The 13,807-nt window shown below is 43.8% G+C and overlaps 1 protein-coding gene across 2 annotated transcripts in view; it reads right to left on the reverse strand.

The window, feature by feature from the left end:
• Nucleotides 1–13,807, reverse strand: part of tubgcp6 (tubulin gamma complex component 6) — a 34,333-nt gene that overhangs the window by 19,613 nt on the left and 913 nt on the right. For both annotated transcript variants that reach the window (XM_029668350.2, XM_029668349.2), the window contains exons 2-5: nucleotides 11,735–12,578; nucleotides 11,385–11,548; nucleotides 6,897–7,110; nucleotides 4,456–4,617 (exon numbers count right to left, since the gene is read on the reverse strand). In XM_029668350.2, coding sequence (XP_029524210.1) covers nucleotides 4,456–4,617; nucleotides 6,897–7,110; nucleotides 11,385–11,548; nucleotides 11,735–12,538 — 1,344 coding nt within the window. In that variant the 5' untranslated portion in view covers nucleotides 12,539–12,578. The remainder of the gene's footprint in view (nucleotides 1–4,455; nucleotides 4,618–6,896; nucleotides 7,111–11,384; nucleotides 11,549–11,734; nucleotides 12,579–13,807) is intronic.

The following is a 13,807-nucleotide window of genomic DNA, read 5'->3' on the forward strand; positions in this document are numbered from 1 at the left end:
AGTTGTGTTGTGACAAGGTAGGGTTGGTATAGAGAAGATAACACTATTTGGTAAAAGACCAAGTCCATATTATGGCAAGAACAGTTCAAATAAACAAAGAGAAATGACAGTCCATCATTACTTTAAGACATGAAGGTCAGTCAATCCTTAAAATGTCAAGAACTTTGAATGTTTCTTCAAGTGCAGTCGCAAAAACAATCAAGCGCTATGATGAAACTGGCTCTCATGAGGACCACCACAGGAAAGGAAGACCCAGAGGATAAGGTCATTAGAGTTAACTGCACCTCAGATTGCAGCCCAAATAAATGCTTCACAGAGTTCAAGTAACAGACGCATCTCAACATCAACTGTTCAGAGGAGACTGCGTGAATCAGGCCTTCATGGTCAAATTGCTGCAAAGAAACCACTACTAAAAGGACACCAATAAGAAGAAGCCACTTTGCTTGGGTCAAGAAACACAAGCAATGGACAGTAAATCGTTTGAAATCTGTCCTTGGTCTGATAAGTCTTTGTGAGACGCAGAGTAGATGAACTGATGATCTCCACATGTGTGGTTCCTACCGTGAAGCATGGAGGAGGTGGTGTTATGATGTGGGGGTGCTTTGCTGGTGACACTGTCAATGATTTATTTAGAATTCAAGGCACACTTAACCAGCATGGCTACCACAGCATTCTGCAGCGATTTGCCATACCATCTGGTTTGCGCTTAGTGGGACTATCATTTGTTTTTCAACAGGACAATGATCCAAAACACACCTCCAGGCAGTCTAGTGGTTAGAGCATTGGGCCAGTTACTGAAAGGTTGCTGGATCGAATCCTGAGCTGGTAAAAATCTGTCGTTCTGCCCCTGAGCAAGGCAGTTAACCCAATGTTCCCCGGGCGCCGAAGACGTGAATGTCGATTAAGGCAGTCCCCGCACCTCTCTGATTCAGAGGGGCTGGATTAAATGTGGAAGACACATTTCAGTTGAAGGAATTCAGATGTACAACTGACTTTGTATCCCCCTCTTTCCCTGAATATAAGGGCTATTTGACCAAGAAGGAGAGTGATGGAGTGCTCCACAATCACCTGACCTCAACCCAATTGAGATGGTTTGGGATGAGTTGGACCGCAGAGTGAAGGAAAAGCAGCCAACAAGTGCTCAGCATATGTGGGAACTCCTTCAAGACCGTAGGAAAAATGTTCCTCATGAAGCTGGTTGAGAGAATGCCAAGAGTGTGTAAAGCTGTCATCAAGATAAAGGGTGGCTACATCTCAAATATATCTTGATTTGTTTAACACTTTTACTACACTACCGTTCAAAAGTTTGGGGTCACTTAGAAATGTCCTTGTTTTTGACAGAAAAGCAAAAAAATGCTGTCCATTAAAATAAAATGAATATTGTAGCTGGAAATGGCAGATATTCCATAAAGTATCTACATTAGTCATACAGAGGCACATTATCAACAACCATCACTCCTGTGTTCCAATGGCACATTGTGTTAGCTAATCCAAGTTTATCATTTTAAAAAGGCTAATTGATTATTAGAAAACCCTTTTGCAATTATGTTAGCACAGCTGAAAACTGTTGTCCTGATTAAAGAAGCAATAAAACTGTTTAGAAACTCAAAATGGCCAGAAACAGACTTTCTTCTGAAACTCGCCAGTCTATTCTTGTTCTGAGAAATGCAGGCTATTCCATGCAAGAAATTGCCAAGAAACTGAAGATCTCGTACAACGCGGTGTACTACTACTACTGGCTCTAACCAGAATAGAAAGAGTGGGAGGCCCCGGTGCACAACTGAGCAAGAAGACAAGTGCATTAGTGTCTAGTTTGAGAAACAGACGCCTCACAAGTCCTCAACAGGCAGCTTCATTAAATAGTACCCGCAAAACACCAGTCTCAACGTCAACAGTGAAGATGCAACTCCTCTGTCCAGTGCCTGTTTTTTTTGCTCATCTTAATCTTTTATTTTTATAGGACAGTGTTGACATTGAGACTGGTGTTTTGCGTGTACAATTTAATGGAGCTGCTAGTAAAAATAAAGAAAAACCCTTGAATGAGTAGGTGTGTCCAAACGTTTGACTGGTACTGTATATATATGTATGCACATGGACATACTTGTGTGGTTGCAAAATTCCAGCAACTTTCCCAAAATTCCCAGGTTTTCAACGTTTGAATGATTCCCGGAATTGGGAGGGAATAAGCAGGAAATACCGAATTCTCAAACCAGGAATTTTACAGAAATGTCGCAATGTTTCTCCAGACCATTTCCGGAGACCTTCTCCCTTACCTCACCTCGCTCATCAACTCATCCCTGACCGCTGGCTACGTCCCTTCCGTCTTCAAGAGAGCGAGAGTTGCACCCCTTCTGAAAAAACCTACACTCGATCCCTCCGATGTCAACAACTACAGACCAGTATCCCTTCTTTCTTTTCTCTCCAAAACTCTTGAACGTGCCGTCCTTGGCCAGCTCTCCCGCTATCTCTCTCAGAATGACCTTCTTGATCCAAATCAGTCAGGTTTCAAGACTAGTCATTCAACTGAGACTGCTCTTCTCTGTATCACGGAGGCGCTCCGCACTGCTAAAGCTAACTCTCTCTCCTCTGCTCTCATCCTTCTAGACCTATCGGCTGCCTTCGATACTGTGAACCATCAGATCCTCCTCTCCACCCTCTCCGAGTTGGGCATCTCCGGCGCGGCCCACGCTTGGATTGCGTCCTACCTGACAGGTCGCTCCTACCAGGTGGCGTGGCGAGAATCTGTCTCCTCACCACGCGCTCTCACCACTGGTGTCCCCCAGGGCTCTGTTCTAGGCCCTCTCCTATTCTCGCTATACACCAAGTCACTTGGCTCTGTCATAACCTCACATGGTCTCTCCTATCATTGCTATGCAGACGACACACAATTAATCTTCTCCTTTCCCCCTTCTGATGACCAGGTGGCGAATCGCATCTCTGCATGTCTGGCAGACATATCAGTGTGGATGACGGATCACCACCTCAAGCTGAACCTCGGCAAGACGGAGCTGCTCTTCCTCCCGCGGAAGGACTGCCCGTTCCATGATCTCGCCATCACGGTTGACAACTCCATTGTGTCCTCCTCCCAGAGCGCTAAGAACCTTGGCGTGATCCTGGACAACACCCTGTCGTTCTCAACTAACATCAAGGCGGTGGCCCGTTCCTGTAGGTTCATGCTCTACAACATCCGCAGAGTACGACCCTGCCTCACACAGGAAGCAGCGCAGGTCCTAATCCAGGCACTTGTCATCTCCCGTCTGGATTACTGCAACTCGCTGTTGGCTGGGCTCCCTGCCTGTGCCATTAAACCCCTACAACTCATCCAGAACGCCGCAGCCCGTCTGGTGTTCAACCTTCCCAAGTTCTCTCACGTCACCCCGCTCCTCCGCTCTCTCCACTGGCTTCCAGTTGAAGCTCGCATCCGCTACAAGACCATGGTGCTTGCCTACGGAGCTGTGAGGGGAACGGCACCTCAGTACCTCCAGGCTCTGATCAGGCCCTACACCCAAACAAGGGCACTGCGTTCATCCACCTCTGGCCTGCTCGCCTCCCTACCACTGAGGAAGTACAGTTCCCGCGCAGCCCAGTCAAAACTGTTCGCTGCTCTGGCCCCCCAATGGTGGAACAAACTCCCTCACGACGCCAGGACAGCGGAGTCAATCACCACCTTCCGGAGACACCTGAAACCCCACCTCTTTCAGGAATACCTAGGATAGGATAAAGTAATCCTTCTCACCCCTCCCCCCCCTTAAAAGATTTAGATACACTATTGTAAAGTGGCTGTTCCACTGGATGTCTTAAGGTGAACGCACCAATTTGTAAGTCGCTCTGGATAAGAGCGTCTGCTAAATGACTTAAATGTAAATGTAATGTAAATGTAAACCCTATACTTATGACAAGTCTTACAATTAAGCAACGAGGCCTGAAGGGGTGTGGTAAATGGCCAATATACAACAGATAAGGGCTGTTCTTTGTATGACGCATCGCAGAGTGCCTGGATACAGCCCTTAGCCATGGTATATTGGCCATATACCACAACCCCAGAGATGCCTTATTGCTATTATGGTTATGGGAACTGGTTACCAAAGTAATTTGGCAAAAAAATAACAACATTTTACTGTTCTTACCCGTGGTATACGGTCTGATATACCATGGCTTTCAGCCAATCAGCATTCAGGGTTCGAACCACCCAGTTTATAATGCATTATAACCACATCATAATGTCTTTACCCGCAGGCCTAAAGTAAAGTGTTACCCATGGCTATTCCTTAATGTCTTACTTCAAAAGGCCTTGAAACGCACACCGTTTATACACCAGATAATTACCCCTATCCAGTAATTATAATATAAAAGGCTAAACTGATCCTAGATCAGCACTTTCTCTGAGACACTTTGTGAATATGAACCACGATAACAGATGCGATAGGGCGGTATATAACGATTGAAGGACCATACCTGGAAGACCAGGCCTCTCTTTTGGGCACTCTGCAGAACGAAGCGACTGAGCCTCAGGTAATGGGTGCCATACTGAGCCAGCTCGCCAAGCAAACGAGACACACTCTCCGGTGACGCTCCCGACACACACACTCCGGGTCGAACGTCAAAATTGACACACACCTGGAGAAAGAGAAAAAATGGAATCCATTATGTAATTAAGTGAATGCCCATTTTTATTTTTTATTTCACCTTTATTTAACCAGGTAGGCAAGTTGAGAACAAGTTCTCATTTACAATTGCGACCTGGCCAAGATAAAGCAAAGCAGTTTGACAGATACAACGACACAGAGTTACACATGGAGTAAAACAAACATACAGTATAAACAAGTCTATATACAATGTGAGCAAATGAGGTGAGAAGGGAGGTAAAGGCAAAAAAGGCCATGGTGGCAAAGTAAATACAATATAGCAAGTAAAACACTGGAATGGTAGTTTTGCAATGGAAGAATGTGCAAAGTAGAAATTTAAATAATGGGGTGTAAAGGAGCAAAATAAATAAATAAATTAAATACAGTTGGGAAAGAGGTAGTTGTTTGGGCTAAATTATAGGTGGGCTATGTACAGGTGCAGTAATCTGTGAGCTGCTCTGACAGTTGGTGCTTAAAGCTAGTGAGGGAGATAAGTGTTTCCAGTTTCAGAGATTTTTGTAGTTCGTTCCAGTCATTGGCAGCAGAGAACTGGAAGGAGAGGTGGCCAAAGAAAGAATTGGTTTTGGAGGTGACTAGAGAGATATACCTGCTGTAGCGTGTGCTACAAGTGGGAGATGCTATGGTGACCAGCGAGCTGAGATAAGGGGGGACTTTACCTAGCAGGGTCTTGTAGATGACATGGAGCCAGTGGGTTTGGCGACAAGTATGAAGCGAGGGCCAGCCAACGAGAGCGTACAGGTCGCAATGGTGGGTAGTAATATGGGGCTTTGGTGACAAAACGGATTGCACTGTGATAGACTGCATCCAATTTGTTGAGTAGGGTATTGGAGGCTATTTTGTAAATGACATCGCCAAAGTCGAGGATTGGTAGGATGGTCAGTTTTACAAGGGTATGTTTGGCAGCATGAGTGAAGGATGCTTTGTTGCGAAATAGGAAGGCAATTCTAGATTTAACTTTGGATTGAAGATGTTTGATATGGGTCTGGAAGGAGAGTTTACAGTCTAACCAGACAACTAAGTATTTGTAGTTGTCCACGTATTCTAAGTCAGAGCCGTCCAGAGTAGTGATGTTGGACAGGCGGGTAGGTGCAGGTAGCGATCGGTTGAAGAGCATGCATTTAGTTTTACTTGTATTTAAGAGCAATTGGAGGCCACGGAAAGAGAGTTGTATGGCATTGAAGCTTGCCTGGAGGGTTGTTAACACAGTGTCCAAAGAAGGGCCGGAAGTATACAGAATGGTGTCGTCTGCGTAGAGGTGGATCAGAGACTCACCAGCAGCAAGAGCGACCTCATTGATGTATACAGAGAAGAGAGTCGGTCCAAGAATTGAACCCTGTGGCACCCCCATAGAGACTGCCAGAGGTCCGGACAGCAGACCCTCCGATTTGACACACTGAACTCTATCAGAGAAGTAGTTGGTGAACCAGGCGAGGCAATCATTTGAGAAACCAAGGCTGTCGAGTCTGCCGATGAGGATGTGGTGATTGACAGAGTCGAAAGCCTTGGCCAGATCAATGAATACGGCTGCACAGTAATGTTTCTTATCGATGGCGGTTAAGATATCGTTTAGGACCTTGAGCGTGGCTGAGGTGCACCCATGACCAGCTCTGAAACCAAATTGCATAGCAGAGAAGCCAGTGTTTGGAGGATATTTTGGCACGGGTGTTGTTAGGCCTGAGACAAAGTAAACTAGCTGCACTTCGTTTAGTTTGACCTTCTTTCAATTTATATTTCTTTGTATATATCCTTAAAAATTATGCCAGCTGATTCATGATTTCGACTGGCTGAGAAATGCTGCCTGATGGTCTCGTCCCGACACGTTCAGTACTATGGGACAGCTAAAGATCGAATTTGAATATTGAAATTACGTTGTAAATGTCGGAAGGACAGACCGCAAGATATATACAAATCTCAGCTGTTGAAAACCAAGTGTTAGTTTAAAAGAAATTAGATAAATGTCCAGATGCTTTTTATAGTGGAGATCAAGTTTATAAATTGCTTGGCTGGGCTGATGAGACAGTGGATTGCACAGTCAAATGGAACAGAGTAAATAGGCATTTTAATGTCATAGATTTAGCAGGTGGTAACTTGTAGAATAGATACTGGCTGGAATGTGGTTTTAACCAATCAGCATTCTGGATTAGAATCACCCATTGTATAACAGGCTATCTATTTATATTACATATACACCAAACCAAATAAAGTAGTATGCAGACTACAGCCAGAGTTAAGGTGATGGGGGTACAGTACCTGGTTGAGGGGGAAGGTAGTAGACGCCACCCCGATCAATACATTAAGTAGGTCACTGACCAGCTGGGTCTGACAGTCCAGAGGCAGGGGCAGGAGGGGCGAGGGGGAGGCAGAGCATACCACCCTCATCTCCCCCTCCCACAGCCTGTAGAGCTGATCAAAAGCCTCCCTGCCTCCCTCCGTCAGGTAGGGGAATTCCCTCTTCCCTGGTGGGCTGGTGGGAGAAAGAGTTTATGCTTGATGAATTATTCTAACATCTTAGGCCATTTCCATCTAAAAAGGCCCCATGAGCACCAACATGTGTTCAAAGGATCGTGTCAAATTGGGTGTCAAATGAAAGCTAAGAATCTACACTACTGGTCAAATTTTTAGAACACCTACTCATTCAAGGGTTTTTCTTTATTTTGACTATTTTCTACATTGTAGAATAATAGTGAATACATGAAAATTATGACATAACACATATGGAATCATGTAACCATAAAAAGGCTATATTTTACCCACCCTTTGCCTTGATGACAGCTTTGCACACTTGGCATTCTCTCAACCAGCTTCACCTGGAATGCTTTTCCAACCGTCTTGAAGGAGTTCTCACATATGCTGAGCACTTGTTGGTTGCTTTTCCTTCACTCTGCGGTCCAACTCATCCCAAACCATCTCAATTTGGTTGAGGTCAGGGGGTTGTGGAGGCCAGGTCATCTGATGCAGCACTCCATCACTCTCCTTCTTGGTTTAATAGCCCTTACTACGTCCAAACCAGATGGAATGGCATATCGCTGCAGAATGCTGTGGTAGCCATGCTCGTTAAATGTGCCTTGAAATCTCAATAAATCACAGACAGTGTCACCAGCAAAGCACCCCCACACCATAACACCTCCTCCTCAATGCTTCACGGTGGGAAATACACAAGCGGAGATTGTCTGTTCACCTACACCGCTTCTCACAAAGACACGGCGGTTAGAACCAAAAATCTCCAATTTGGATTCCAGACCAAAGGACAGATTTCCACCCGTCTAATGTCCATTGCTCGTGTTTCTTGGCCCAAGCAAGTCTCTTTTTATTGGTGTCCTTTAGTAGTGGTTTCTTTGCAGCAATTCGACCATGAAGGCCTGATTCACAGTCTCCTCTAAACAGTTGATGTTGAGATATGTCTGTTACTTGAACTCCGTGAAGCATTTATCTGGGCTGCAATTTCTGAGGCTGGTAACTCAAATGAACATCCTCTGCAGCAGAGGTAACTCTGGGTCGTCCTTTCCTGTGGCGGTCCTCATGAGCGCCAGTTTCATCATAGCGCTTGATGGTTTTTTACGACTGCACTTGAAGAAATATTTCGTATTGACTGACCTTCACGTCATAAAGTAATGATGGACTGTCATTTCTCGTTGTTTATTTGAGCTGTTCTTGCCCTAATATGGACTTGGTCTTTTACCAAATTGGGAAAGAAATTCCACAAATTAACTTTTAAGAAGGCACACCAGTTATTTGAAATGGATTCCAGGTGACTACCCCATGAAGCTGGTTGAGAGAATGTCAAGAGTGTGCAAAGCTGTCATCAAGGCAAAGGGCAGCTATTGGAAGAATCTCAAATATGAAATATATTTGGTTTTGTTAAAAAAAATGTTAGTTACTACATGATTCCATATATGTTATTTCATAGTTTTGATGTCTTCACTATTAATCTACAATGTAGAAAATAGTAAAAATAAAGAAAAACCCTTGAATGAGTAGGTGTGCTAAAACTTTTGACCGGTAGTGTATATTTGAGAAATTAAGGCATATATTTTTTCAACAAAAAATACAAATTAGGAATAAGCAAAGGCTTTGATTTCTTGTCAAACAGACGGAAAAGGGGTCTTAAACATCTACCAGAAAAAGTATTAAAAATGTATTACAAATACACCAAAACACATAATGAAGTAAAGACCCCTACCAACTAATATCAACATTTATATTTAATTTTGGATAAATTATTTGCCTTCTGTAAATTTATGAAATATTGCCTTGTGGCTTGTTACCAAAAACCCAGATATCTTAAGATATTTCCTCATTTCTTTCCCTCATGAGGAGGATAATGAAAGTTCACAGAAGTAACAAGTAGACCTACCAATTAGTCAGTGTTTTAATGATATCATTTCTGATGATGAAATATGTGAAAATAATATGTTATGGAATTAATTAATGCAATTGAATTAGCTACAATGGGAAATCAGTCACAAACCACAGTTGGGTCACCTGCTACTGTCCTCCCTTCAACTGGCATACTGTCATGTTCAGCTTATTACTGTTTAATAATCAAATACAATTTAATTGGTCACATACACATGGTTAGCAGATGTTAATGCGAGTGTAGTTAAATTATTGTGCCTCTAGTTCTGACAATGCAGTAATATCTAACAAGTAATCTAACAAATTCACAACTACACACAAATGTAAATGGATGAATAAGAATATGTACATATAAATATAGCGATGGCCGTGCGGCATAGGCAAGATGCAGTAGATGGTATAGAATACAGTATATACAGTGGGGCAAAAAAGTATTTAGTCAGCCACCAATTGTGCAAGTTCTCCCACTTAAAAAGATGAGAGAGGCCTGTAATTTTCATCATTTCAACTATGACAGACAAAATGAGGGAAAGAAAATCCAGAAAATCACAATCTCTCATCTTTTTAAGTGGGAGAACTTGCACAATTGGCGGCTGACTAAATACTTTTTTCCCCCACTGTACATGAGGTGAGTAATGTAGGATATGTAAAATGTATTAAAGTGCGGTTATTTACAGTGACTAGTGATACCTTTATTACGTCAGGTAAGACTCTTACTCACAGGTCAATAACCACCATGAAATTAGACACATAGTTCCCTAAACTCGATCATCTAACCAACACTGAATTCCTACAAGACTGTATGTAATCACTAAATGGCATTCAAACCAATTGCATGTGCATTGTTTAGGATAGTTGATCTATTTTCACCTGCTACTGTCCTCCCTTCAACTACTATACTGTTATATTCCAGTTTACAAAACTTTTATTTTCTTCCTCTTTCTGTCATCTGGTGATCAAAGCAAGACTGACAACAGTCTGGGCCCGGTTTCCTAATATAGATGTAATTTAGGTTTACAATTGCTTTAACGATGCATCTTTCCTACAAAAGCTGATGTCAACGTACATTTCCCATAACACCGCACGGAGAAAACGGTGGCTAAGTGCGTCGTTGGGAGCGTCGATACTAATAGGATTGAAAGGATGCACTCAGATCAACTTTCTCAATTAAAATCTTACCTTAACATTAGAATTGTTTCACAATACTGAGGACGGATTAACCTCTAGAGATATGACCACCTACGGCTGAAAATATTGAGGCGGCTTATTGCAATGCTTACCCAATAAAAACGCACTGAATCACTGATCATCATTGCGCACGTGTTAAACTACACATCAATACATATATTGAGAAATTACAGACAGTAGCCTACAAGCAGAAAATTGCACATAGTTCTATGAAGAGCTTGTTTCCTAGGTTAGGGATTATGTGCAATGAAGAGCTTTTCTTTTTAAATTAAGGAAATGTGTTTTTAAGTGCCACTTTTTAGGATGTCAATATACTGTAAATGAATGTAATGTGGTTGTTTATAATTGTGTCTTGCCTTTTAAATCATTATGTGTTATTTGTTTTTACCATTGAGGACCACTATGCTCTGGGTCCACACTGGACATTTATTTTACCCAAATAAATCCAATCTGCCCTGGTCGGACCAAATCTGAACCAGAGATCTATGTTACACATGTTTGTGGAGAGTAGAGCACACTAGAGTAAAGTTTAATGTACTGTACATATCTATTTTACTGTACACTAATGTACTGTACTCTACCGTGAGGTCCAAACTTGTGAAACATGGATGTCTGGTCAGAACCCACCAAATGTGGTCTTGTTTGGGGGCGGAGCTCATAATAAGAATAACCAGTGTATAGAATAATACACAAATATGAGAAATAAATATATAGCATATTTCTACCTTTGTGTACCTAATTCCGTTAAAGTAATTCTGATGTAAATCCACTTCACCTACTGTAGTTTAATAACCAAAATGTTATTGTTTTTTAAACTCAAGGTGTCATATCATAGCTGACACTCCAATCTTTCTGCAGACATTTTTTAAATTTGAATTTGGAACAGATATTTAACAGAGTATTTGGAAAACGTGGTCGCATAAACTGAGGGAGATTTTACCGTAATTCTGTTACCAACTTTGCATCTGCACAGCTCTTCCAGTATATGTATTTTTATTAAATGTTCTGTGTAAATTGTTGAAAGAATTCCTTGCGCATAGAGTTGTATGGTTGGTTAAACTTGTAAATAAATAGTTTTTGTTTGGCATACATTTTAATGTGAAAAATCGGGAGTCAAATCGTAACCCGTTACCGTGGAATTTCCCCTCAGTTATATGTTCCAGTCTTTCAAACAGTCTTGTATCTCTCCCTTACCAGCCAACAGACTCCCAGCAGCGGCGTCTCCCAGGCTCAAAAGTCCTCAGGGCGTCCCAGACATCAAGTTCTGGGCTGGGACTGGGCTCTGACTGGGAGTCTGGGGTTAGGTTGGAGGCTGACTGGAAGCCCTCATCTTCTAACTGGTCCAAACAAGGTGGCACCTGGTTAGAGCACCAACAAGAGATCATTGATTATAACGACTAATCATCCAGTGCCCGTAAGAACAAATCAATTTGGTCTGACATATTGACTACAGTACATTTTACCATTGTCAAAAAGGAACCACTCACTGCAACCAAATTAACTGAAATTCGACATACATCCACTCATATCAGTGTCAGTCTTACCCGTATGGCTAGCCCAGTGACATCAGCATTGCTGGGAACAGGAGGCAGATTGAGCCTGATGTCCAGGTCTGAGGTACGGGAGTGTTGCAGGGCTCCAAACAGAGACATCCTGGTCTCCTTCTCAAACCTCTCCTCTACGTCGGACCTCCTCCTCAGTGCCAGCAGGCCTGTGCCCGGAGGAGCATCCATCAGACCCAGAGTCCCACACAGACCCTTCAGGGATCCCCACTCCTCCCCACACATCAGGGCCCAGGCTCGGGCCTCCAACCTCTGCAGCTCCTCGCTCTGGTAGCCCCCCAGTGGAGGCCTCCTCAACACGGGCCTCTCCCTGCGCATGTAGTCCCTGCTGAATGAGGCCGGGGGTGGGGGTGCAGAGCCAGTCAGCTGCACCAAGAGCTCCAGCACAGAGTCCAGCTCCTTCAGACCCGAGGCGGGCCCCTCACTTAGCCTCCCCAGCTGCTCCTCCAGCCTCTCGGCCTCGTCCTGGCACCCCGCCACTCGCAGGTCAAAGGATATCATAAGTAGCTTGTTTCTGGGCGGGGTGGTGGACGTGGCACTAGGTACTGACAAGAACCCTTTCGGGGAGCCCTCCTGGAACAGTTTGGACAGCAGGGCCCCATAGGCACGCTTTCTGAGAGTGCGGCGGACCCCCTCTCGAGACACCCCTCCTAGAGCACGACGTTTCCATGACACCCCAGTGAGGCTGCTGTCACACAGGGAGCCCAGGAGTTCAGTGATGCTGTTGCTGTTACTGCTACTGTTGTGACTGCCAGATTTAAGGCAGACATCTGGACTGGAGTACATGGTTGTAGCTGGTCAGTTGATGTGATTGATTACTTCTGACCTATGGATACAGATTTTTTTTTTTAAACGTACAACACTTGAACATACTGTAGTGTAGTTTGTGAGTTGAGTCAGTGCAGCATAATCATTTGGAAATCAAGCTAGCGCCGAAGCATTCAGAAGGTATTCAGACCCCTTCACTTTTCCACATTTTGTTACCTTACAGCCTTATTCTAAAATTAATTCAATGAGGCCCCCCCACCCATCTACACACAATACCCCATAACGACGAAGCAAAAACAGGTTTAGACATGTTTGCAAATGTATAAAAAAATAATAATAACTGAAATACCTTTACAGAAATACTCAGTCCCTTTGCAATGACACTCGATATTGCCCTCAGGTGCCTCCTGTTTCCATTGATCATCCTTGAGATGTTTCTACAAGTTGATTTGAGTCCATCTGTGGTAAATTCAATTGATTGGACTAGATTTGGAAAGGCACATACCTGTCTATATAAAAGGTCCCACAGTTGACAGTGCATGTCAGAGCAGAATCCAAGCCATGAGGTTGAAGAAATTGTCCAAAAGAGCTCAGAGACAGGACTGTGTCAAGGCACAGATCTGGGGAAGGGTCCCAAAACATGTCTGCAGCATTGAAGGTCCCCCAACCCGATGGTCACTCTGACAGAGCTCCAGAGTTCCTCTGTGGAGATGGGAGAACCTTCGGGAAGGACAACCATCCCTACAATACTCCACCGATCAGGCTTTTATGGTAGAGTGGCCAGACAGAAGCTACTCCTCAGTAAAAGGAACATGACAGCCTGCTTGGAGTTTGCCAAAAGGCACCTAAAGGACTCTGACCATGATAAACAAGATTCTCTGGTCTGATGAAACCAAGATTGAAGTCTTTGGCCTGAATGCCAAGTGTCTGGAGGAAACCAGGCGCCGCTCATCACCTGGCCAATACTATCCCTACGGTGATGCATGGTTGCAGCATCATGCTGTGGGGATGTTTTTCAGCGGCAGGGACTGGGAGACTCGTCAGGATCGAGGCAAAGCTGAACGGAGCAAAGTACAGAGAGATCCTTAATGAAAACCTGCTCCAGAGCGCTCAGAACCTCAGACTGGAGTGAAGGTTCACCTTTTAAATGTTCTAACAGGACAAGCACACAGCCAAGACAACACAGGTGTGGCTTTGGGACAAGTCTCTGAATGTCCTTGAGTGGCCCAGCCAGAGCCCGGACTTGAACCCAATCGAACATCTCTGGAGACCTGAAAAAAACTGTGC

This window comes from Oncorhynchus nerka, linkage group LG9a (genome assembly GCF_034236695.1).
Source record: "Oncorhynchus nerka isolate Pitt River linkage group LG9a, Oner_Uvic_2.0, whole genome shotgun sequence".
NCBI classification, from domain to species: domain Eukaryota; kingdom Metazoa; phylum Chordata; class Actinopteri; order Salmoniformes; family Salmonidae; genus Oncorhynchus; species Oncorhynchus nerka.